Source organism: Delphinus delphis, chromosome 1 (genome assembly GCF_949987515.2).
Source record: "Delphinus delphis chromosome 1, mDelDel1.2, whole genome shotgun sequence".
NCBI lineage: Eukaryota > Metazoa > Chordata > Mammalia > Artiodactyla > Delphinidae > Delphinus > Delphinus delphis.
Window position 1 is genome coordinate 107,508,081 of NC_082683.1, and position 25,346 is coordinate 107,533,426.

A 25,346-nucleotide genomic window follows, 5' to 3' on the forward strand; every position below is an offset into this window, starting at 1 on the left:
CCATCTTTAAAAACCTTCTGTTAACCTCCTATCTCTTTCCACATTCTATACTATTTCTCTGTTCTCTTTTATAGCAAAATTCTTCAAGAGTTGTTTTCACTCACTGCCTCTGATTCCTCTCCTTATATATTCTCTTAAACCTCCACCTTCTTTTAAACCTTACCTCTTCTCTTAAGCCACTCCATTCAGGCTTTCATGCCCATCAATCCCCACAATTGCTTCTGTTGTGGTTCCAGGGATCTCCACACGGCTAAAGTCAGAGTCACCTTTTAGTGCTCATTTTACTTGCAGCAGCATTTGACACAGTTGATCAGTTCCTTCATTTTGAAAGACTTTTGTCACTTAGCTTCCCGAGACTGTACTCGCCTAGTCCTCCTCCCTCACTTGCCATTCCTTCTCTGTCTCTTTTGTTCATTTCTCCTGTTTTTGGAATCCCTGGAACTCTGTCCTTGGACTACCTCTCTTCTTGTCTGCACTTCACTCCCATGTAGTCTCGTGGCTTTAAATTTTATCCTCTAATGACTCCCAGATTTACATCTCTAGTCTAGAGTTTTTCAACTTCAGCACTGTTAGTATTTGAGGACAGACAGTTCTTTGTTGTGGGGAACTGTCCTGTGCATTATAGAATGGTCAGCAACATCCCTGGCCTCTACACACCAGATGCCAGTAGCACCCCAGCAGTTATGGCAACCAAAAATGTTTCCAGACATTGCCAGATGTCCTCTGGGCATAAAATCACACCCTTCCCCATTGAGAACCTCTATTTTTAGTCTGAGCTTCTCCCCCAGACTCCAGATTTATATATCTAACTATTTGACACTTCCACTTGAATGTCTAATAAACATCCATATTTACCAATGATCAAACCAAGCTTCTGATATTTCTTCTTAAATATAATACCCCTCAGACTTATCCATTCTTCTTATTTCTTAGGCCAAAAACCTTGTTGTCTTCATGACTCCCCTCTTTCTCTCACCTACATCCTGATTTACTAGTAAATCTTATGATCTTTCCCTTCAAAGTGTGTCCAGAATCTGATGCCCCCTCACCACTACCAACCTGGTTCATGCCACCATCACTTCCCATCGGGATCATTACAACTGCCTTACCCTTAACCCCTATAGTCTGTTCTCAATACAGCAGTAGAGCGATCCTGAGGAAATATGTAATTCAGGGCATGTCACATCTCTGCACAAAATCCTCCAGATGTTTCCCATCTTACTTAAAGTAAAAATCAAAATCCTTACAATCCTTACCAGGCCTTACATGATCTCATCTTCACACTCCCCTCCATCCCCTTCCCTTAATCTCTCTATTCTCATCTCTTACTACCCAACTTCACTCCAGCCACACCAGCCTCCTTCCTGTTCCCTGAACATACCAGGCCTTGGACCCCTTGTGCTTGCTCCTCTCCCAGATATGTCTTCCATTGCCTTATTCAAGTCTTGGCTCAAATGTCAGTTTCTCAGTGAGGTCTTCCTTGACCACTAGATTTAAAATCTCACACCACCACCATCACCTCCAAGTCTCCTTCAAACCTGCTTTATTTTTCTCCATAGCATTTTCTTCATCTAACATACTAGAGAGAGTTCTCTTGAATAAGAGAACAAGATTGTCTGGGTTTGCATCCCAACCTGGTCGCTTTCAAGATATAAGACTTGATTCCTGTGCCTCGATTTCTTTGTAAAATAGGATAGTTTCTATCTCATTAGAATAGTACCTCGCATATAGTAAGTGATATGTTTTCACCATTATTATTATATTTTACTTATCAATTTTGCTTATCTTCCCTCCTCCCCCAGTGGAATATAAATTCCATGAGAGCAGAATTTTTTTTACTTCACTTACTGCTATATTCACAGCTTCTGGAACAGTGCCTGGCACATAGGTGCTTAATAAATGTCTGTTGATCAAATTGTTATCTCTAGAGAGACTAATGGGGAGAAGAAGAGTCATGGAAGACTTGAGCTTTATGTATACTATTTAAAACTTTTACAAAAGGAATGTATTCATGTATTACTTGTACCCTCAAAAAACTCATAGGCTTACATGGAAAATAGACATGTAAACAAATAAATTCCTAGAGGAATATTGTGAGAGGGAGTTGGGTTTTAAAAGATGCATCGTTCCACTAGATAAAATGCGAGAGGGATGAGACAGCTTTCTAGACAGAGGGAATAGTGTGTGCAAAAAGCAAAGAGGTATAAAACACAGCGGTAGCTCTGACAACTGTAATCAGTATTTTGAGGTATTAAAAGTTCCATCTTGGTGAATGGATAAAGAAGATGTGGCACATATATACAATGGAATATTACTCAGCCATAAAAAGAAACAAAATTGAGGTATTTGTAGTGAGGTGGATGGACCTAGAGTCTGTCATACAAAGTGAAGTCAGTCAGAAAGAGAAACACAAACACCATATGCTGACATATATATATGGAATCTAAAAAAAAAAAAAAAAAATAGGGGCAGGACAGGAATAAAGACACAGATGTAAAGAATGGACTTGAGGACACGGGGAGGGGGAAGGGTAAGCTGGGACGAAGTGAGAGAGTAACACTGACATATATACACTACCAAATGTAAAATAGGTAGCTAGTGGGAAGATACTGCATAGCACAGGGAGATCAGCTCGGTGCTTTGTGACCACCTAGAGGGGTGGCATAGGGAGGGTGGGAGGGAGACGCAAGAGAGAGGGGATATGGGGATATATGTATACATACAGCTGATTGACTTTGTTATACAGCAGAAACTAACACAACATTGTAAAGCAATTATACTCCAATAAAGATGTTAAAAAAAGAAAAAGTTCCATCTTGGGACTTCCCTGGTGGTCCAGTAGTAAAGAATCTGCCTTACAATGCAGGGGACATGGGTTCCATCCCTGGTCGGGGAACCAAGATCCCACATGCTGCGGGGCAACTAAGCCCACGCACCACAACTACTGAGCTCGCATGCCCCAGCTAGAGCCTGCGTGCTCTGGAGCCTGTGGGCCACAACTAGAGAAGAGAAAACCCGCACGCCACAACTAGAGAGAAGCCTACGCACCGCAACAAAAGATCCCGTGTGCTGCAACAAAAGATCCCGTGTGCCGCAACTAAGACCCGACAAGGCCAAAAATAAAATAAATAATAATAAGTCTTAAAAAAAAAATAAAAGTTCCATCTTATCCCTCTCTCTCACTAATTCCTATGCTCCAGCTAAGTATTTGGCTATAATTAGAAGCTTATTACTCCATTAAGGCAAATATCTCGGGGTTTTTTCTCATTATTTTCCTGTAAGTATTTTTCTATTTTCCTGCCCCCCAGAACGTCCATTCATTTTTTTTCATCATACCACTCTTCAGATTTGATTCTAAATTCCCGCAATGTCTTTGTTATAATAAGAAACTCCCGCGATGAAGAGTGGCCCCCGCTCGCTGCAACTAGAGAAAGCCCTTGCACAGAAACAAAGACCCAACACAGCCAAAAATAAATAAAATTAATTAATTAATTTAAAAAAAAAAAAAAAAAAGAAACTCACATGTAATTTCTATCTGTGGAGTATAGTAAAAAAAAGAGGAGATAGATAGATAGACAGAGTTTTGTTATAATATGTAGCTTTGTTTAGGAACACAGTTGTTCAGCTCAATTATTTTAGTAATTAAAATTTTAAATCCTATAAATGTTAGTGTCTAGTCCCTTATCAAAGACTTAAAAGTGAAGAAACTTGTTTTTCAATGTGTGATGCAAGACTTTTTGAGGTTGACTTTTTAAAATCAGGGATTTTTTCTGCCCACCTTCCTTCTCTACATAGAGCTGGGAAAGTACCCTTGATGACAGCACAAACCAAGGCAAGCAATAGTGCTAATCCACTAGATTAGCTCCTGGTACCATCACTGTGTATACCATCTCTCATGTTGCATTGTGATTGTGTATCTCTCTGAGAGCCCCTTAAAGTTAGGAGTCATAACAAGTGTTCATATGAACACCTAGTTCAGTGCCTACCGCATAATGGATGCTCAGTAAATACTGGTTGAATTTAATTGAACTGAGCTGAATTGAATTGGATTATAGTACCACAGGGGAAGGGGATTTCTGAGTTTGCTTTTTAAGTAAGACTGATTTAAAACAAATCTAGAAAAGAAAAATCATTCTTTTTTGTTGTTTTTAAACATAGTCTAAAGTTTGGGGTACAGATACCAATATGTTCGTCACCTATAATTTTTAAAGCATTCTGCAATGACTCATCAGAGTCCCCAAATAGATACTTTTTAAAAAGCCACAATGGCCCTGGGGAACAAAATTAGGCCTGGCAAATATAAATAGTGTTTTCTCTTTGCAGTCAAGAATGTGGGGTCTTGGGCTTCCCTGGTGGCGCCGTGGTTAAGAATCCGCCTGCCATTGCAGGGGACACGGGTTCAAGCCCTGGTCCAGGAGGATCCCACATGCTGCGGAACAGCTAAGCCCGTGCGCCACAACTACTGAGCCTGCGCTCTAGAGCCCGCCAGCCACAACTACTGAAGCCTGCGCGCCTAGAGCCCGTGCTCCGCAACAAGGAAGCCACCCCAGTGAGAAGCCCACACACTGCAACAAAGAGTAGCCCTGCTGTCTGCAACTAGAGAAAGCCTGTGCACAGCAACAAAGACCCAACGCAGCCAAAAATAATAAATAAATAAATAAAATTAATTTTTTTAAAAAAGAATAGATACCTAAAATTAAAAAAAAAAAAGAATGTGGGGTCTTGTTGATACACAGAGGAGGATCTTTAAGTATAATTTCAGGAAAGTTACTCCTTTCCTTTGCACATGTAGGAGTCTCATGTGAAGCAAAGATCACCTCATAAATTCCTATAGGGTTTCCCAGCATATTTGTTTCATTCTTACTAAAAGTCCCTAATCAATAACTTCTGTGTTATCTTTCAAAAAAGAAAGGCAATGCTGCCTCATTTCCTGACACTTGTTTTCTGGCCTCAAAGTGTCTCCTGTCCAACTGGCCAAAGAGCCAGGCTAGACAGAGGTGCCAGTATTAACAGAGGTGTTCAGTAGAGGAATAGATGAATTTAGCTTCTGCTCCTTTCCCTCTACTTTACTATTTTCTTCTTTTGCAAAGGAGTTTGGAATTTAAATTTTCTAAGCCTAGAATCTTCCAGGTCTAAGACTGCACAGCTGTGGTAATAATAAGGTACCTGGTCATTTCTCCAACCCTCAATCTGCTATAGATCTGTATCCTGAGAACGAGTCCGGCATACTTATAAGTAATACCCCCAAAACTCCTGTGTTATAGAGAAGGCTTTCTTGCCAATGGGTAGCTATTTTAATTACTTCATTTATTCCGTATACCTTTATTGGGTACCTACTAGGTGTCCGCCTCTGTGGTAAACCCTGGAGAGCCAAGATGAATAAGTGTTAGTCCCACCCTAAATAACTCACAGTCTATTTTGGCATCAATAATGTATAGAGTACCTAATTAATAATAATATGGTGCTAAAATAGCACTAGGACAAAGTGATAATAATGATGGGGGTGATTAGTTCAGCATGGAGGAGAGTTTGGGAAAGCTTCACAGAAAAGGTGGCTTTTAATCCTCAGCCTTAAAGGACAAAAGGGATTTCATCAGACAAATGTCCTCTATCATTTCAGACACAGGACATAATAAGAGCAAAAGCATAAAGGTATGGAAGCTCAGGACATGTTTAGGGAACAGTGAGTGGCTGGGCATGGAAGGCACATAGGCTGCATGGTTGGTGGGAGATAGAACCAGACAAGGGAGAGTATTGTGTGGTACTGAAGGGCACAGATTCTAGAGCTGGGTTTGAATCCCAGCTAAGACACTAACTAGCTTTTGTGATCTTAGCAAGTCACTTAACTTCTCTATAGCTTGGTTTCTTCATTTTTTTAAATGAGGATAATAGCATATATACACATACTACGTTTCTATATATACACACACACAGCTCAAACCAGTTCTCAGAACAAAAGAAATACAAGTATTATTAGGAGGCCACATTATGAAGGGCCTTGAATTTTAATCTGTATTATTCTGTGAGCAAAAGAAAGGTTTTAAAGCAGAAGAGGGGAGAGTATGCAACAGGATATAATCTGTATCTTAGAAAGTTGGTGCCACTTTGGAGAGTAGACTGGATAAAGAAAAGACTAGAGGCACAATACAAGTTCTGAGGCAGTTTCAAGAGTTTAGATAAGAGGTGCTGATAGAACATGGTTCTGAGTTGATAGTAGCCTTGCCCTTAAAACTTCTGGGTTCCTGACTAGAAATTTCAAACTTGAAATATTAGTCTTAACAGATCTCACAAGTTTAACGCTAAAAGACACAGTGAGAACCCTGGGGACGCGCACAAAGGGGTTCTCCTTCTAGTCTGGATGTTTTAGTGCTCAACTGATGCTTCTATTCTGCACCCAAATATCAGACCAGTGCTTCTTCCATTCATGATAACCTTTCATCTAGTTAAATGTCATGAGCAAGACATTCTGTTTTGGAGATGCTTTCTTTTTTTTTCCCTTGAGTAACCTCAAGTCTACTGGTCAGTTTCCTAGAGGAAGTTCTGGCTTCTGGACTGCACAGCCGAAGCAAGGACAGCTCTCAAGTTACATCAAGGTTAGCAAGCAGAAGATGAAATGGTGATGGAGAGGTGAGAAGAATGGTGCAACTTCCCCTCTTGCCTCGCTGCAGGCTTTCTCCACTGACCAGAGGGGTGTTGGAGAAGAGCCTTGGGCTTTGTGCTTCTTGTTATAACCCATCTCCAGGTAGCCTGCTGATTCCTGAACTGTTGGCACAGACACCAAGACTCCAGTGGTGAGTTGAGAATAAGTCTGAGCCCATTCCAACACACTTCTCTCATGTTTTCTTTATCAAATAACTAAATGTATTCCTTGTATTTGATAGCACAATCACTTCAGTTTCTGGCAAATTTTGTTGGGATCTTACTTGAGAAAAGGGTTATCAGAGCTTAAAGGAGTTTTAAAAAGTAAAAATTAGATGCACATACTGTAGACTCTTCTCTTGACCCCTTTTATTTTTCATTAACCACATTCCTGAACAACTCATTTCTGAAAACCCATCATATTTCTGTAAGAACCATCCAAAAATTGTCCCTAAATTGCAATTTTCTGTGGTACTGAGAAACCATGTATGACTACAATAAAAATCCATTTTGTGAAAAGATACAAGTGATTTGTTTTTGTTTCTTTGGGGTTAATAACTATTTATGGGAATTTATGTGATGAGGCATGAGCTGGCTTTACACAAAACTTAGAGAAGGCATTGCCTCTACCCAAAGGATATTTAAAGTCTATCAAGACAAATAATAAATTCTGGTGTCAATGGGACTTCCCTAGTGGCACAGTGGTTAAGAATCCACCTGCTGATGCAGGGGACTCGTGTTCAATCCCTGGGCTGGGAAGATCCCACATGCCGCAGAGCAACTAAGCCCGTGCGCAACAACTACTGAGCCTGTGCTCTAGAGCCCACATGCCACAACTACTGAAGCCCATGCATCTAGAGGCCGTGCTCTGCAACAAGAGAAGCCACTGCAATGAGAAGCCCACACACTGCAACGAAGAGTCACCCCCGTGCAGCAACTAAGACCTAATGCAGCCATAAATAAATAAATTTATTTATTTGCTTATTTATTTATTTATTTTAAATGACTCATTTAAAAAGGAGTCATCATTTGTTTTTTTCAATCTTTTGGCCGCACCACGCGGCATGTGGGATCTTAGTTCCCTGACCAGGGCCCCCTGCAGTGGAAGCGTGGACTCTTAACCACTGGTGTCAATTTCACTTCTCTTGAAAGCAGTGGAAACTGATAATGTCATTAATACCAGGAAATTATCGTGTGCTCAAATCATATCACAGTCCCTCTTTGGTGCTTTGTAATAAATTTTTTAGACCTTTTATGTTGATTAACATTCTCTAGCATCAGATAGCCTAGGCTCAAATCTGTGTCAAGTTATGTGGCTTTGGGAATGTTATTAAGTCTCTGTGGCTCAGGTTCCTCATCTATAAAAAGAGAGTAGGGCTTCCCTGGTGGTGCAGTGGTTGAGAGTCCGCCTGCCGATGCAGGGGACACGGGTTCGTGCCCCGGTCCAGGAAGATCCCACATGCCACGGAGCAGCTGGGCCCATGAGCCATGGCCACTGAGCCTGCACGTCCGGATCCTGTGCTCCGCAACGGGAGAGGCCACAACAGTGAGAGGCCCATGTACCGCAAAAAAAAAAAAAAAAAAAAAAAAGTAATAAAGTACCTCCTCATAGGAGCATAAGGACTAAATGAAATGAGAGAATACATTTAAAACACTTAGAACTTTGGTATATAGTAAACCATCGAAGGAAATTTGACTAATAATAGTAAATAAGATTGACTGCTGTCTCCAAGTTGGGGATACAAAATCACTACACAAAATGGTTGGATTCCTGTCATCCTCCCACTACATTAATCAGCAGTTCAAGAAGTAGAGGGAAGAGGTGAAGGGTCATCTGATCCATCTCCCTTTTCCCCATTCCTCTCTCAACTCTCTACCATTGTTTCTTCACCTTACACTCATGCGAAGCCCTAAGCCTTTTGTCTATATTACAGCTAAGAGCTAAGATCTAATAAGTTCTGTTTTGGTTGTTTTTTTTTTTTAATAATAAAAAAAGTAAGGCAACCTTACTTTTAAGGCTAGGGGAGACAAGTTTTAAATGCAGCGTTTTACAAGTTACATAGTCTTTTCAAATAAACAGAAACCTCCTTCCTCCAAGCAGGATTACCTGTGCTTGCCTTTCTCTTGGCAAGATAGCTCTGGAATAAGAACAGAGATTTTTCTAATATCATTCTCCTCATTATTCACCTGCTTCCATTGTGCCTACTCAGCTAACAATATCAAGAAGTCTAGGGACTTGCCTGGTGGTCCAGTGGTTATGACTCCTTGCTTCCACTGCAGGGGGCCCTGGTCAGGGAACTACGATCCCGCATGCCATGCAGTGCAGCCAAAAAAAAAATTTTTTTAAGTCTAAGAAATGAGCCTTACCTTCAGGATGTTTTATGCCAGAAGTTGGCATTTCTTTATTAAGGATCAAAGATTCATATTTTTATTTAAGATTTACAGAGCTGATTACATTATTACCGGTCCTTTATTTTTTCCCTTTAAAAACATTTTTTTTTTTCAATCTTTTGGCCACACCGCGTGGCATGTGGGATCTTAGTTCCCTGACCAGGGCTCCCCTCCCGTGGCAGCGTGGACTCTTAACCACTGGACCACTAGGGAAGTCCCTAAAAACGTCATTGTAATTACGGTCTCATGCTTCTTTTTAATTTTTTTGTGGTACGCGGGCCTCTCACTGTTGTGGCCTCTCCCGTTGCGGAGCACAGGCTTTGGACGCGCAGGCGGCATGTGGGATCCTCCCGGACCGGGACACAAACCCGTGTCCCCTGCATCGGCAGGCGAACTCTCAACCATGGCGCCACCAGGGAAGCCCTAATTAAGGTCTCATGCTTTTAATGACCTCTCTTCCAGAGATTGAAGTGCCTAGTCAAAACCTCTATGTCCCATTTACTCTACAAAAGCCAAGGTGCTTGTTTTTAGGTAAACAACTGTTTGGATAACAGTTTTTGCCCAGTAAATATGCAGGCAGCAATTCAAAATCCTTATCTCTGATGGCTCACTTCTTCGTCGCTTAAGTGGAGTTACTTATAAAATAGTCAATTTAAGAATAAAGCTACTGACAGTTGTGTCTTATCCATGGTGATGCAGTTAGGGAGGTAACCCCACCATGAGTACCCCCAGTATCTTTTTTTTTTTTTTGCGGTACGCGGGCCTCTCACTGTTGTGGCCTCTCCCGTTGTGGAGCACAGGCTCCGCACACGCAGGCTCAGCGACCATGGCTCACGGACCCAACCGCTCCGCGGCATGTGGGATCTTCGCGGACCGGGGCACGAACCCGTGTCCCCTGCATCGGCAGGCGGTCTCTCAACCACTGCGCAACCAGGGAAGCTCCCCCCACCAGTATCTTATCTCCACCAAAGAAGGACATTGAGTTATCTGAGTTATTTTTGTGGTTTGTGTGTGCGATAATGTCAAGCTCACTGAGGAGACAGTGCTGTGAAAATGAGAAATGGAACCCATAAGTTGTTACTCTGAGATTTCTCACTTTCAAGTTGGTCTTCAGAAATAGTCTCAGTTCATAGAACCCAAGTCAGGTGCCACAAGGTTCACCTGGTAGAGAGAAGTAAAGCTTGAAGAACAGGACAGGGGAGGAGTATGGCTTATGGGAAGAGGGATGAGTAGCAAGACAAAGGGAGACAAAGTAAGGGAAGGTAGGGGCAGGATGATAAGATGAGGCAGTGCAGCGGTGCAGGTTAATGAGAGAGAAAACCAGAGATTTATGTAACATCTCCAGGAGCAAATAGGCAGGGAAGGTTCTCCAGCCCACATGCATCTGTTCTGGAATCTGAAAATTACTTTGGAGGGTTTTGATTTCTTAGGAGTCCCTCTGCCTGATATTCCACAAAGCTCCAGCTCCTGCCTGATATAGCACATAGGACCCTAGTACCTTGCATACAGGACATATTCAAGTATTTGCTGACGAAAGGAAGATGGGGCAAGTCATGAATTACTTTTTTCCCCATAAACCAGAATCTATTTAAACTAAGAGTCCAAACCACTCCTATCTACCTGGCAAGCAAGCCCTCAAAAGATCAAACAGGGTAGTGTTCTTACCAGTATGATGGGACATTTTGCTTCCTTACTTATGAAGATACCCTGGATTTTCTCATTCTTTTTAAATCACTTGTTAAATAGAGAGGGTGGGAAATAGAGATGGTGGGAAGGGGAGTGTGTGTGTGTGTGTGTATGAAACCTAAACAGAGTGGAGTCAGAAAACCTGGATTCTAATCTATTTAGCCAGTAACTTGCTGTGTAAACTTGGGCAAGTCCGTTGATTTGCCATGCCCTGTTTCCTCATTTTCCAAGTGGGAATAATATTTATTCTATTGATATATACCTCACAAGGTGGCACTAAAGAGTTAAAGAAATGATATATGAGAGCATTTTGAAAGGGTACATTTCTATATGAGTCTAAAATACAGGAATTAATTAGTATGGTAAATGAAAAGAGGTTAAGAGGAATATTATTGGATTAGGGGAAAAGGGGGCCTCAGAAAAGAGAGAAGCCCCCTCCTTTATTTGACAGATACCAGAAAAAGCCAAGACCACTCCACTCCTTAATTTGGCCAACATTTTCTTTTATCTTGAGACATCCCTGAAAAAAGGGGTTCTTTCTTTTCCCTGCTTCTCTGTGCCAGGGATTTGTATTCATTTTGAAGTTACTGTCTGCCTACCATATGCCAGGCAATGTGTTCGTTAGCTCATTATTATTTAGTAATTAGCCCTAGAGGGCAATATTGTATTTTTAAAGGACTTTCATGGGTTATCTCATATATTGCCCTATCTTTCCTTGTTGATGGAATTGGCAGTCACTACTTAATATGTAGAGGAACTGAGGCCCAAAGAAATTCAGTGACTTGACCAAAGACCACGGGGCAGTGATGAAACTAGTACCCAAACCTAGGTTTCTTGACTTTCCTCTTCCTGTTAAATGGGTACTGGGAGAAAAATGAAGTTACCAAGATGCTGGTGTCTGGGCTCTGAGGCAGATCTGGCTTAGGGGTGATCAGCAGAGCCTTCCCCAGCTAGGGCATCCTCTGGGCATTGCGGTAGACAGGATGGAATTTTTACGTGTCAGTGCATCAGGGAGAGATACCAGGTAGTAGGAAGTTTAAGCCTCACCTGGAGCTTGTCTGTAAAGCCACTTGGTCTAACAGACCAGGGCTCTGGAGACAGACAGTTCTATTCCTGCCAGCACTTACAGTGTGTCTGCAAATCCCTCAGCCATTCTGAATCTCACTTTTCTCTCTGTGCAATGGAGATCATAATATGTACCTCGTACTTAGGGTTATTCTCCTGAGGCTCAAATAAGGCCTGAGGCTTTGTAAACTGGAAGAAATGTGTATTAATATTAACTTCTCTTCCACGGAGTCGCCCTTCACATCGGTACCCTCCATAAAACTTTTCCCCAACGGTTGACCTGCCCAGACCACTATCAGTACCACCTAGGGAGTGTGAATTCCAGTTGCCAGTCCTGGGTAACGCGCCCTCCCAGCTCACGTTCTTGTTTTTGTTTTGGCTTTGAGGGGGAGAGGATCCCGATCTAGGTTATCGCCGGTTTTCATAAACCTCCCTGTCTCTCTATCATCCGCTCCATCCGCCCCTGCCGTCTCTCTCGGCAGGTCGGCCCGGGCTGTCTTTTCTGGCTCCACCTCTCGCTCCGGCGGTCTGGGGGAGTCTCGGACTCCCGGCCCCTCCAGACGCCGTTCTCCGGCGGGGTTTAGGTCTGTCTTCTTCACCCTCAGTGAGTCAGAAACAAAGGAGGGGGGTGGAGGGAGCGCACTCTCTCCGGCTCGGCGATTCGCCCTTTATTCTGAACTCGCAACGTCAGCGGGCGGGTGGATGGAGCTGCGGGGCGCGGGCTGGGCCGCCCACAGCGCGCCGGGCCGGGGGAGCGGCCGGGCCGGGCCGGGCGGGCGGACGGCGGGGGAGCTTTCGGGGGCCCGGGCCGCGTGGGCGCCGGGATGGAGGGCGCCGAGGGGCGGGGAGCGGGCGTGCGTGTGTGTGCGAGCGCGAGGGAGGCCGGCCTTTAGTGTAACCGGAGCTACAAAGAAGGGGAGAGGGAGGGAGGGAGGAGCGGCGGCGGCGGCGCCGGGGGCCTCTCCGCACCCTCCCCCTGGGCAGGAGCCCCCTCGAAGCGGCCTCGGCCCCCGACGCGGGGCCGCCCCTCGGCGCCCGCGTCCGCCCGCCCGCCCGGAATGATGAAGAAGAACAATTCCACCAAGCGGGTGAGTGCGCCCGCCCGCCCCGTGCCCGCCGCTGACTTTGTGCCCCGAGGACCCCAGCCCCGTCGGGGCCGCGGGCGGCCGGGTTGGGGGCCGGGGACGCCCCGCGCCAGCCCCCTCCTTCCGGCCCGTGGCCCGATGGCCGGTCCCCTTAGCCTCGGCCTCGGCGCGCTGGGCCCCACGACGAGGCACCGGCGGGGGCTTTTGTTTGTTTACTTGGGCTGGGGGTTAACTTGGCTGAGTTTCTACCCGACCCCCGGCCTCCCCTTCCTCGGGCGGCTGGCGGCCGCCGGCATCGCGCTCTGCAGCGGCGAGAAGACAATGAGAAATAAAATAAAATGCCGTTAATCCCGGCGCGGCGAGGAGGGAGGCTGGGGGAGGGGGCGGGGGGCTCGGCGGAGACCCGAAGGCCACCCCTCGGCTCCAGCCCGGCCCTCACCCCTTCCACTGGCAGTTCCAGTTGTTTATTTGGGAGAAGGGGGAGGGGAGCGATGGGGAAGCGAGTTCCTTGGAGTGAAAGGCTTTGAAGAAGTGGGGAGCGAACGCGGGTCTCCCAGACTCCAGCTGCGGCGGGGCGGACGCGGGAAGGAGGGGACCGGGGACTGAGGAGGGCGCTGGGGACGGAACGGGAGGAGGAAAAAGCTGTAATCACCTAATCGTGTGGTTCTCATCTGGCTCGGGGGGCAGGGGCCTCAGGATGGAAATCATCAGTCTGCACCGCCTGAGAAGGTCGGCTGGGTCCGGAAATTCTGCGGGAAAGGGATTTTCAGGGAGATTTGGAAAAACCGCTACGTGGTGCTGAAAGGGGACCAGCTCTACATCTCCGAAAAAGAGGTAGGTGCCCTTTGCCGCTAACTATCCCTGTTTTCTCATAGTCCCCACTTTGTCTCTCCGCAGGGGTCTTATCTACTTCTCATCTCCCCCTTACCTCATTCCTCATTTTGTTCCAAAAGCTAGTTCAGCGGTCTGGTTGGTCTCTACCCCCATCTTATCTGCAGAGAAAGGTCACCCTTTAATGAGGAGACTGGAGTTAGAATTAGAAGTTGAGTTTGCATCTTATTTAAAAATTTTTCTTTGGAAATACCTTTCTGACAACCATGATAACTCCCTCCCAAGAATGTCCCAAAAGTTTTAAGTGTCCCCTGCTGGCCCCCACCCTATCCTGGCCTCTAGCTGACCGTAGGATTATTTTTTCTTTGCTGTTGCTGCTGAAACACTGTTCAGCTTATTCTCCACTCCTTCCTGCCCTCCCCATCCCAACCCAGCTAGCCTCCCCTTTCCTGTCTCTCACAGGGACATATACAAGTCATATCAGTAGTGCAGCTGCCCTGAATCACAGAAAACACACATACAACCCAGGGTCAGTCTCACATGACCTCAGGTAGAGTATTTGTAAGTGGCAGTGGTTTCTGTTGAAGGCAGTGTCCCTAACCAACATGTTCTCTGTTCCCCATCCCCACTCCACTGAAAAACAAAGAAGCAGGGAACTCATTCTCCATTCCTTCCTGCCCAGCTGCCCCCCACCAGTTATAGCAGAAGGGAGAATGGAGTTATGAATCCCTGTGTGTCTGTGTCTTTGGGGCTATAGTTAAAATGAAAACCACAGTCCACATTGGGTCAGAACCTGAGCCCACATATTGAATCCAGATTACTCTCTCTGTTATCTCTAATTCTTGGGATAAATGACACATAGTAATATTGAGAAACTGAAATTGCCCCTCTGTAGGTTAGAAGTCATTCCAGTCCCTACCTCTTTGACTGTGTCAGCATCGCCTAGGAGACTGTCCTGAGTTCCCCTAGTAGGATGACCCTCCACCCGCCCCCTCACCCAGGGCTAACTGCGAAGTCCTCCCTGAGTTCTAACCTCTTCTGCTTTCTGCCTAGACTATATTTAGGTAAATAAATCCTTTTATGGTATTGAAATAGACACATGCGCAGTCCTAGAGAAAGTATTCATCTGAACAGGACATCTACTGAGGCAGCTAAGAAAGAACTAAGCTGTGCCAGGGCCAAAGAGATCCCTCATAAGGGTATTTAAACCTTGCTGTTTACACTGAGAACTTGGTGATGGAGTGAGGTGAGAAAACACTTTGACAGGAGAATTTATTTTTAAGGGTCACCTCTGCCCAACCCCAAATCCTACCCAAGGTTTTTCCACAATGTGTGGGCTTTCCAGGGGGTGGTTTTTGGCTTTTTTTTTTCTTAGGCAAGTGTCAAAGTGTATCTCCTGTCTTCCCTGAACTCCATAATGGCAGGAAACTCTAGTAGCAATCAGGGAGAACTTCCCACACGTCAGTGGGGAAAACATGTGATCAGGGAAAGGGTAGAAGGAACAAGACATCTTTTTCTTGTTTGTATTTGTTCAAAGAACAGAGTCAGGGGGCAAAAGAGCGTAGTTGACCCTTGTTTGTGGAGGAAGGGGTACTGAGACAGGGGAAAGGATGGAATGACCGCAGCTTAGGATGTCTGGTATCCTGTGAGTCAGGAGCATCTGACCGATCATGGGGCCAACTGCCCACTGCTGAGAAAGGCATAGGAAAATAGGGAATAAGCCTATTGGTAGTACTCTTCTTTGGGGCCAGTTTCCACGCTACAAAGGCCTAGGTTAAAGGTGAAACTGATCAAGGACTATAGGCTTTATTCTGTCCACTTCCCAAAAGCTCCAGAGCCAACAGAGTCAAGATTCTTTTTAATATAGTATGATGTTTGTAATTTACATGGGCTTTTTAAATTTTATTTATTTATTTATTTTGGCTGCACTGGGTCTTGGTTGCGGCACGCAGGATCTTCGTTGCGTCCTGTGGGATCTTTAGTTGTGGCATGCGGACTCTTAGTTGCAGCATGTACACGGGATCTAGTTCCCTGACCAGGGATTGAACCCCAGCGCCTGCACTGGGAAGCTAGGAGTCTTACCCTCTGGACCACCAGGGAAGTCCCAGTAATTTATATGTTAATGCAGGAAATCCCTAACCCTCTCCCCTAGAATTTGCGCCAGTATAGTATTTTTTTGCAACTGCCCCCACCAAAGAAATCCTTCTGTATTTGTTGTTAATAATCGTTTTCTTCATTCTTAGTCAAAGGGCACCTTATGATCATGGAGCTGATGTATAGGAACAGAAACTAGACCTTAGGGAGACCTCATGGTAGAGGAAATTGAGTTCAAGGCATCTTTTTTTGGCAAGCATGGGAAAAATTCCTTTCTGTGGGCTAAGGAGAAAGAATCAGGGGAAAGGGTTGACTTTTGTGGGTGGTAATTATAAATGAGACTGTGGGAATTAGATGGGCAGAAACAATACAGTGGAGAACTAGGGTCTTGGAGTTGTCCATCTTCCCTGGGCACTGGAGTATGCTTGTTTCACTGCTTTACCCCATCTTCTACCCCTGCCTTATGAGGGGCTAACCTCTGTCAATGTCTTCTGCTCCCCAGAGCTCCTTATCAGTCGTGTCCAAGCCAGAATATCTCCCTTTCCCTTCCCTTCCCCTCTGTTCCCCTCCCCTTCCGTTCCCCTCTCCTCCCCTCCCCTAAGGAAAACAGAACAAGTAACTCTTTTCCCCTGGCTACATATACACACCCAGCACTTTCCTCTCCAAGATTTCTGGCCTCTGCTGATAGCCTCAGCTCTGAGGAAGGAGGGGAAGAGGAGTGATGCATCACCCAGCATCCCTGCTTCCATGTTTCTGGGAATTGTTCTGGGACACCCCTTGCCAGCATCTTGTCCACTTTCACCTACAGCCTTCAAGGCTTCTGGTCACTTCCTAGTCCAAAACCCGGGAGCCCAGGATAGGGGAGAGCCCTGGAGGAGCCGGGTCACGTGGAAACAAAGCAAGGTGGGTGTATGAGCAGCCATTCACCTCAATGAGTCTGTGTCAGCCCCCTGGGTCCAGTGCCAAGTCAGAAGGATAGGCAGATACAAGAGCAGAGATCGGCTGGGGGATGGAAGAGAGAACCAGGTGGATTAATGAAGTCACCTCCAGGCACACAATTCCTATTTCAGAGCTTGAGATGTGGGGACTCTTTTGTGAAATACTTCCAGTCAGAGAGGGTAGATGTCTTCCAAGGAACATATGAGGCTACTTTTGACTGTTTAGTTTTAACAAGACAAGTGCTGGTGGTTTTCATCTCTCATCCCAGGAAAACCTGAACAGCTCATTCCACAGGGTCTTCCAGTCCCAGGCGCAAGTAGCAGAGGGTGAAAGGGTTTTCTAATCACAGGCTGCTCCATCCAGGCCAGTGATGAAGACTTCTTTCCTCTTGCAAGCCAAATCACAGCTTCAGAGGATTAGGGCTATGGGAATACCTTAGGGGAGAGGAGAAAAAACCCTGAGAAGTTTAAAACGGACCTTGGCAGAAATGTTAGTAGAATTTGCTTTGTGGCACTCATAAAAGGCTGGTTGGGGTTGGAGGATGTAGACGGAACTGTGGTCTCTGATTAGACATTCAACAAGAGAGTTAAGAGCCAAATGATGGCTAGAAATGCTGAGAGTGGAACCGGGTGCAAGATGGATTCTACAAGCAGGAGGGGCTCAGTTTAGACACAAGGAAGAACTTCCTGGCAGTAAGGGCTCAAACTGGAATCATGGAAACAGGTAGCAGAACGCTTTTTTCCAAGTAGTCCTCCAGGGAGAGTATAAATGCATCTTTGCCTAGAGAGCAGTGGATAATTAAGTGGCTTCTCAAGCCCACAGGAGCTAGGTTGGGTTGTCACGGTACCTTGGAAGGAAGAAGGAGAGGTAGGAACTACAGGTGTGTTTTTCACCCTGTCTGAACAAACTCAACAAACTGAACACAGGGGCTGCTGTTCCTATGGTGCTGAAGCTTCTGAAAAGAAGGAGATAGATCAGTCTCTTCATAATAGTATATATTTAAGGAAGGAGCCAGGGGATAATGGGATGGATAAGAAGGCAACAGCATAAACATAGGACAGGGGAGGGCGGAGGCAGCCCTTCGTTCCCTCCAGACATCCCCTGATATTGACCCTGCCTTTACCTCCTCCCTCTGGACAATCAAGGGCCATCCGGGTCTTGCTTACTTCAGGATGATAGGATTAAACTGTTAGTCCTGTAACCATGTCCTTTGAAGAACAAAGTGGGAGTCACAGTGAAGAGAGACCTACTGGGGCTCTGGAAACGGTAGCTTGGCTGAGGGGAGTGGGGACAAGGGGTTTAAATGGAAACCCACCTGAGGAATCAGGACATGGGGGGCTGCCCCCCACTGTCAGGCCTCTGTGGGCCTTGGGTAGGACAGCCTTTCTGTAACCTGTCATCCCTCCCCTCTCAGGCTTCTTCTGGTTCCCAAGACTGGTCAGTAACTAACAATTTGGGAGAAGGGACTAAGTAATTTTATCCTCAGCACCTCACCTCCAACCCTCCCCTAGGTAAAAGATGAGAAAAATGTTCAAGAGGTGTTTGACCTGAGTGACTATGAGAAGTGTGAAGAGCTCCGGAAATCCAAGAGCAGGAGCAAGAAGAATCATAGCAAGTTCACTCTTGCCCACTCCAAACAGCCTGGGAACACGGTACGCTCCGCCTGCCGCCTGGGCCACCGGAACATCGACCAGGTCAGGGGTGTGGGGAGCAGAGGAGAGCACCTGCCCCTTCAGGATCTCTCTCTCAGCTCTCTTGGCTCAGAGGCCCTGAATTATTGCTCTCCTGCCAGCTTTTATTATTTAACCTGAGAATATCATGGCCATTTCCTTCCTTCCAGGCAAGCCAGCCTTTAAACTGTCCAGCCACAAAGATCATATCTCTCTCCCTCTCTCTGTCTCTGTCTCTCTCTCTCTAACACACACACACACACACACACACACACACACACAAATACACAAACACACCCCTCTTGGGAGACAGCCACTTTTCCCTGTACTGTGATAGGCGGTTGAAATTCTGAATCTAATTTCTCTTGTCTGAGGAAACCCAGGGAAGCCATTCCTGTCAAATTCTATTTCTTCAAACATTTAAAGATCTTTATTTTAGTACCTGTCCTTCCCCAAACCTCCTCTAATTATCTCCAGTGCCGTATTAATATCTGGTACCCTTCTAAGCTCCTCATTGGTCGTTTCTAAAACAGCCTCCAAGCAGTGGCATTTTGCAGGAATAGAGGCTGATTTCCTTTAGTTACGGATGACTCCAGAAGTAGAATCTCTCTCCTTCCAAGAGCTGGGTCTAAGAGAATGAGATTATAATTTCTTACTTCTTCACTGTCAAGGTGAGGCCAAATGTAAAACCCTGACTGAAACAAGAATCTTCTCCTCACAGGCACCCAACTTGATCTTCCTGGCAGTGAGTCCGGAAGAGAAGGAATCATGGATCAACGCCCTCAACTCCGCCATCACCCGCGCCAAGAACCGCATCTTGGATGAGGTCAGGAGGTTTATTGTGGGGAAGGGGACGCTGAGGCAGAGGGAGCAGAATGACTCACTGAAGAGGGAAGAGGATGGTGTGGGCCCCATTTACTAGCTCCCCACCAGCTCTGCTCTTTATTTCCCTTTTGAAACCCTATTCTCCTTCTGACTTCTAAGTCTTTTCTGCCAACTTCTCTTTCCCCACTTTCTGATGCATGGGCCAGCCCTGGGCCAGCTTAAGGAGCCCCTTCATGTCCAATACATCCCTTGCCCTTGGATTTGCTCAGAAATTGTTCATGAGGTGGGATTATTCCCAGTCCAGGCATGTTCAGGCTTCAGGGGAAGCTGGGTTGGGACAGAGTCTCCAAATAGCACCCATGACTCACAGTGCATCTCTTCAGGTCACCGTTGAGGAGGACAGCTATCTCGCACACCCAACTCGAGACAGGGCAAAAATCCAGCACTCCCGCCGCCCCCCAACTCGGGGACACCTAATGGCTGTGGTATGTAAGACTATAAGAAAGTAAAAATTGGACTTCCCTGGTGGCACAGTGGTTGAGAGTCCACCTGCCGATGCAGGGGACACGGGTTCGTGCCCCGGTCCAGGAAGATCCCACATGCCGCGGAGCGGCTGGGCCCGTGAGCCATGGCCGCTGAGCCTGCGCGTCCGGAGCCTGTGCTCCGCAATGGGAGAGGCCACAACAGTGAGAGGCCCGCGTACCGCAAAAAAAAAAAAAAAGAAAGAAAGTAAAAATTGCTGAAGGGCCAACTCCACGTCAGTTCATCTCAGACAGGACTGTATCTCAGACAGCCCACCAGAGGCATTTGTGTACCAAGGTCAAAGGCTAGGGAAGTCCCTCCACCCTGTTCCCTTTCTTGATTCCTCCAAACCAAAAATATTTAGTCAGCACCTACTGTGAATTTGAAAGTCCTGCCCTCAATAAATGTATCATCCTTTGGGGAAAATGAGATATACCCACAAGGGAAGTGAAAAGTAGAAGAGATGAATACAGTACAAGGCAACATAAGCTACTGTCTGGTGGCAGCTGTCCTGACGGATAACAGCATTATGTATCACAGGCACTTAGAGGAACAAGGATTTTCTTTCATTTGTCTGAGCGCTAAGTGTCTAGGGAAAGAGGCACTCGGGTATAGTAGAAAGAGCATGGGGGCCTCCCTGGTGGCGCAGTGGTTAAGAATCCGCCAGCCAATGCAGAAGACACGGGTCCGAGCCCTGGTCTGGGAAGATCCCGCATGCCGTGGAGCAGCTAAGCCCATGCGCCACAACTACTGAGCCTGCACTCTAGAGCCCGCGAGCCACAACTACTGAGCCGCATGCCACAACTACTGAAGCCCATGCACCTAGAGCCCATGCTTCCAACAAGAGAAGCCACCACAGTAGAAACCTGTGCACCACAACGAAGAGTAGGCCCCGCTCGCCACAACTAGAGAAAGCCCGCACACAGCAACAAAGACCTAACACAGCCAAAACTAAAATAAATAAAATAAAATTAATTAATTTTTAAAAAAAAGAAAGAAAGAACATGGGCTTTGGAATCAGACAGAACTGGATTGGAACCTAGCTTTGCAGTGTACTCTGAAGCTGCCCGCCTCCAACTGTAAAGTGGGGCAGTAATCATGCCCACTTGAACGGTTGCTGTGAGGAGTGATTGAAACAACATATGTATCAATACATATAAGGTGCTGAATACCATTATCACTTTTTTTTTAATTACAGTATTCTGGAAATAGAACAAGTTTTATTTTAAGGCAAGAAGTTCTGAGGTCCAAATAGCAGAGGGGGTTGAGGTGTGTGGCTCAGAGAATACAGATGGAAAAGGACAGTTACCCTGCCATGCCAGGCATCCTGTATGTGTCAAACCCAACTGATGCTTAGAGTCCACAATACAGAGGAAAAAGACACTCTTCAGGAAGCTCGTAGTAAAGTGGAAAATACGGGAAACAAGCAGGAGAAATTATTTTTTTTAATAAATTAGTATTTTAAAAAAATATTTATTTATTTGCTAACTTGGTTTGGCTGTGCCGCGTCTTAGTTACGGCACGCAGGGTCTTTAGTTGCGGCATGCTGCCTCTTAGTTGCGGCATGCATGCAGGATCTAGTTCCCTGACCAGGGATCGAACCCAGACCCCCTGCATTGGGAGCGCGGAATCTTACCCACTGGACCACCACGGAAGTCCCCCAGGAGAAATTACTTTAAGTCACAGAAAAATAAAAGAAAGAAAGAAGTTTAAGTCACTATCAAAGGAATAAGCAATAGGAAACAAAGTCAGAGGGCTGTGTCAGGAGTGGGGTCTTCTCATTCAGGAAGGCACGTTGAGGAGGGAAATGACCACAGCTTGCTTCTCTTTCAGGCAGTCAGTCCTGAAATGCTCACTAACGACAATCTACCCCCTTCATTCCCTCCTTCTCCCTCTGCAGGCTTCAACCTCTACCTCGGATGGCATGCTGACCTTGGACCTGATCCAGGAGGAAGACCCTTCCCCTGAGGAACCAACCTCCTGTGCTGAGAGCTTTCGAGTCGACCTGGACAAGTCTGTGGCCCAGCTGGCAGGCAGCCGGCGGAGAGCAGACTCAGACCGCATCCAGCCCTCCTCGGACCGGGCAAGCGGCCTTCCCCGACTTTGGGAAAAGCCAGACAGAGGGGCCACCTACACCCCCCAGGCACCCAAGAAGTTGAGCCCTGCAGAAAAAGGCCGCTGTGCCTCCCTGGAGGAGATCCTGTCTCAGCGGGACACTGCCGCAGCCCGCACCCTCCAACTGCAGGCCCAGGACCCCCCGACCCCCATCCCACCCCACCCGGGGCAGCTGTCCCGGATCCAGGACCTGGTAGCAAGGAAACTGGAGAAGACTCAGGAGCTGCTGGCAGAGGTTCAGGGACTGGGAGACGGGAAGCGAAAGGCCAAGGACCCCCCTCGGTCTCCTCCCGATTCTGAGTCAGAACAGCTGCTGCTGGAGACAGAGCGGCTGCTGGGAGAGGCGTCATCAAATTGGAGCCAGGCGAAGAGGGTGCTCCAGGAAGTCAGGGAGCTGAGGGACCTGTACAGACAGATGGACCTGCAGACCCCCGACTCCCACCTCAGACAGCCCAGCCAGCATAGCCAGTACCGGAAGAGCCTGATGTAGAGGAAGGTGACAGAGTCTGGAACGTGTGGGGTGGACAGACTCTTATCTCCAAGTGTTGCAGGATACAGCTTTTTTATTTACCTCAGTCAAAAAAGAAAACAAAAACACGATCAAATTCGTTGCTCTTGCTGCTGCCCGACCCTCCTACAGCCCTTATTTCCCAAACTTCTTTCCCCCCATCTATCTCTCTGAGACCTAAATTGCCTCAGATCTGGGGAGGAGGTGACCCCTACAGCAGTATTAAGAAGCTTTCACCTGTATGAAGAGAGAGAGGGTGACGGAGGCACAGTCTGACCGTATTACACGCACCACCCCTCTGAGGTGTGGTGAGGAATATCCTGCTGCTCCCAAAGATGTATCTGGGCTCCTAAGTTTAGAGGGGGAGGTGTGGGCCGTCTCTTGTGTCCCATTCCAAGTTTTCAATCTGAGGGTGAAATTTCAGCCACTCAGCCCTAGCTCAAGAGATGTGGGAGCCAGTGCCACCTGTCCACGCACACACAAGTGAAATTTATCCCAGTCCCGAGGAGGGTTTGTGCGATTAAAACACCCCCAGCCCCGCCGCCGGGCACTGGCTTCTCACGCCTAGCAGCCTCTGATTGCGATCACGCTGCCTGGCTTTCTTGTATGAGGTGTTTCTTCCCTTCCTCTCTCACACCCTTCCCAACACTGATTCAGAGATACAGCCCTGGACGGATGGGATGGATTTGGTCATTTGGCTAGGGGCGCCTAGCACAGGGGAACCGGGGACAGTCAACCCCAGGGAAGAACCAAACTAAAACGGAAACTGATTTGTGATGCAAGCTGGGTAGGATGAAGGGGAAAGCCAAATATATGCCCAGGTTCCTCTTTCGGCCAAGCTAGGGTTTCCTGTAGCCTCTCCCTCTCCTTCCTCGAACCCTACTTCCAACACTAATCAAGCCCCAGCTTTAGAAAAACATCTTTATGCTCACACCACCCTCCTGACCACCTCTGCAGCTGCCAGACTCCCCGACATTCTTGTCTGCGGTAGAGACTACACAGCTCATTTTGATTGCTTCTTCCCTCTGAAGTTTCTAAGATCAGGTTTAATAACAGTGATAGTGTCCAGAGAAGAAGAAGGCGACATATGAATGATTTTTGGAAAGAAGGGGACAGTCCCGTGAATCAAGTAATGAAGGGTTAAAAAAAAAACACTTTGAAGTACAGTTGACCCTTGAAAAGTGCGAGGGTTAATCCACCTGTAAATTAACAGTCAGCCCTCCATATCCATGGTTCCTCTGCACCTGAGGGCTCAACCAACTGCAGACTGTGTAGTACTGTAGGGTTTATTGGAAAATATCTGCATGTAAGTGGATCTGCGCAGTTCAAACTTACGTTGTTCAAGGGTCAACTGTAGACCCCTTGCTTCCTGATCCCCTTCCCTAGGTCCCCTCTCACCTCCAAGAGCCAAAACCTAGAGTTCACCTAAGGGTGAGAGGGGAGAAGAGGAGAAAATGGGGACAAACTGTGCGTACGTCCTGGCCACAATGCTGCCCTCGTGTGACATTCAGGAAGGTGGGGTAGGAGGGAAACAAGGAAAATCCTTTGGGCAAAACACAGACCCTCAATTGCCACTCTTCTGCTCTGACATTACTCCATAACCCCCGTAAGCAAGATGGGGGAATCCGTCCAAGTTGAACATCTGTAGGGAAGAGAGATTCTCATGCTCTTTCGGTCCCCACCAGTCACAGTCATGAAGATTTCCCCTAGATTTATCCTGTAGATAACTAAATCACATGTATCCTTGAGTGAGGAGAGTACACCAGAGTGCCACCTACATGTCATTCCCAGAGTCTCCTGGGGTAGGAGGGGAGGGAGCCTGGGTCTCCAGACTTCCTATCCTCCAAACAAGTTTTGCTCACATAAACTCTAAGCAGGGTCAGCAGAGCTACCCGTTGTCACAAATATTGAAAGCCTAGGTTAAAATATTTACTTTCTATATGTAAGTCTGCATTTTTGTATTAATTTATTTTACCAGCATTTTCCTTTTTCTCTCTTTCTTTTCCTTGTCGCTCCCACATAATGAAGAAAAAGACAAAAGCAAGAATGACATGTATATCCCAACATGCCAATTATCTGTGGCTCCCAGGGGAGCTAGAGGATGGAGGGAGACACCGGAGAGGAGAAAGGTGAGGGGAAGCAGAAAAGAAAGATCAGGGACCCCGGGAGACTAAGGGTTGGGCGCTGGGCTCCTGCAGTCTTAAGGCACCAAAACCAGGCCACAAGGTGGTAAGATGAGGCCAGCTTTGGAACCAGACAGATCTGGGTTCAAATTCTGACTTTTTAGTTATGAGACCCTGGGCAAGGCACAGGCTTTCCAAGTGTCAGTTTTCTCATCTGCAAAGTGGAAGTGTAAAGACAATGTATGGAAAATGCCTGCCAGCTGGTAAATAGCTGCTGGGGCAGCTGCTGCTATTATTAGTTTGACTCAGTGGGCTATTAACAGTAGCTCAGGTGGTAGGAGTACAGTTAGAATGAGGCTTAGGGGATGGGGTTACTGTCACTGTGTTCTGGTACACGAGTTGATCCAGTCCACAGACTGTGCCCATAAGCCTTTCTTCAAGGAGAGAGAATACCAGGTACTGGGCTAAAGGCCAGAGATAGAAAGAAGGGAGAAAGCTTGATCTCCTGTCTTCAAGAATTTCAGAGCTTAGCACAAAGCCAGGCTCCCCGCTAGAAAAACAGCTTAAGAGCGTACGCTGGTGGTGGGCTGCTAGCGTGATCTCTGTTAAGGAAGCATGAGCACCGGCACTGTGGCTGGAGGATAATGATGCTGGAACTCTAGCTTTTCCCTCCTCCCAGATCCGTCTTCCCTCACTGCATCACTCCAGTTTCTTTACCTGAAATATTTCCCTTACTTCCTCCCAGTCACGTGTTCTGGGGCAAATGGGTGGATTGAGTAGGGGTGCGGGGCAACCTGCTTACTACACAGTTGCCGATAGACGTTTCTCAGGATGTGTATTTTTCTTCCTCCTT

The 25,346-nt window shown here is 46.7% G+C and overlaps 2 protein-coding genes across 5 annotated transcripts in view; both read left to right on the forward strand.

The window, feature by feature from the left end:
- The window catches only part of VPS45 (vacuolar protein sorting 45 homolog), a 66,979-nt gene extending 59,825 nt beyond the window's left edge, over nucleotides 1-7,154 (forward strand). The window contains exon 15 of the mRNA XM_060029078.1: nucleotides 6,525-7,154. Within this exon, the coding sequence (XP_059885061.1) occupies nucleotides 6,525-6,612 (88 nt within the window). The 3' untranslated portion in view covers nucleotides 6,613-7,154. The remainder of the gene's footprint in view (nucleotides 1-6,524) is intronic.
- Nucleotides 7,155-12,706: 5,552 nt separating this feature from the next.
- Nucleotides 12,707-24,413, forward strand: PLEKHO1 (pleckstrin homology domain containing O1). 4 transcript variants are annotated; one of them, XM_060029099.1, is made up of 7 exons: nucleotides 12,707-12,869; nucleotides 13,554-13,700; nucleotides 18,242-18,424; nucleotides 19,122-19,226; nucleotides 19,609-19,710; nucleotides 21,648-22,673; nucleotides 24,399-24,413. In XM_060029099.1, exons 1-6 carry the CDS (start codon nucleotides 12,840-12,842, stop codon nucleotides 22,350-22,352), a joined length of 1,272 nt encoding a protein of 423 aa, XP_059885082.1. In that variant the 5' UTR covers nucleotides 12,707-12,839; the 3' UTR covers nucleotides 22,353-22,673; nucleotides 24,399-24,413. The 4 variants fall into 4 exon arrangements, with proteins under 4 accessions (XP_059885082.1, XP_059885093.1, XP_059885072.1 ...); XM_060029110.1 differs by lacking the exon at nucleotides 24,399-24,413 and having other exon boundaries at nucleotides 12,717-12,869; nucleotides 18,242-18,382; XM_060029089.1 differs by lacking the exon at nucleotides 24,399-24,413 and having other exon boundaries at nucleotides 12,731-12,869; nucleotides 21,648-24,342.
- Nucleotides 24,414-25,346: the final 933 nt, after the last annotated feature.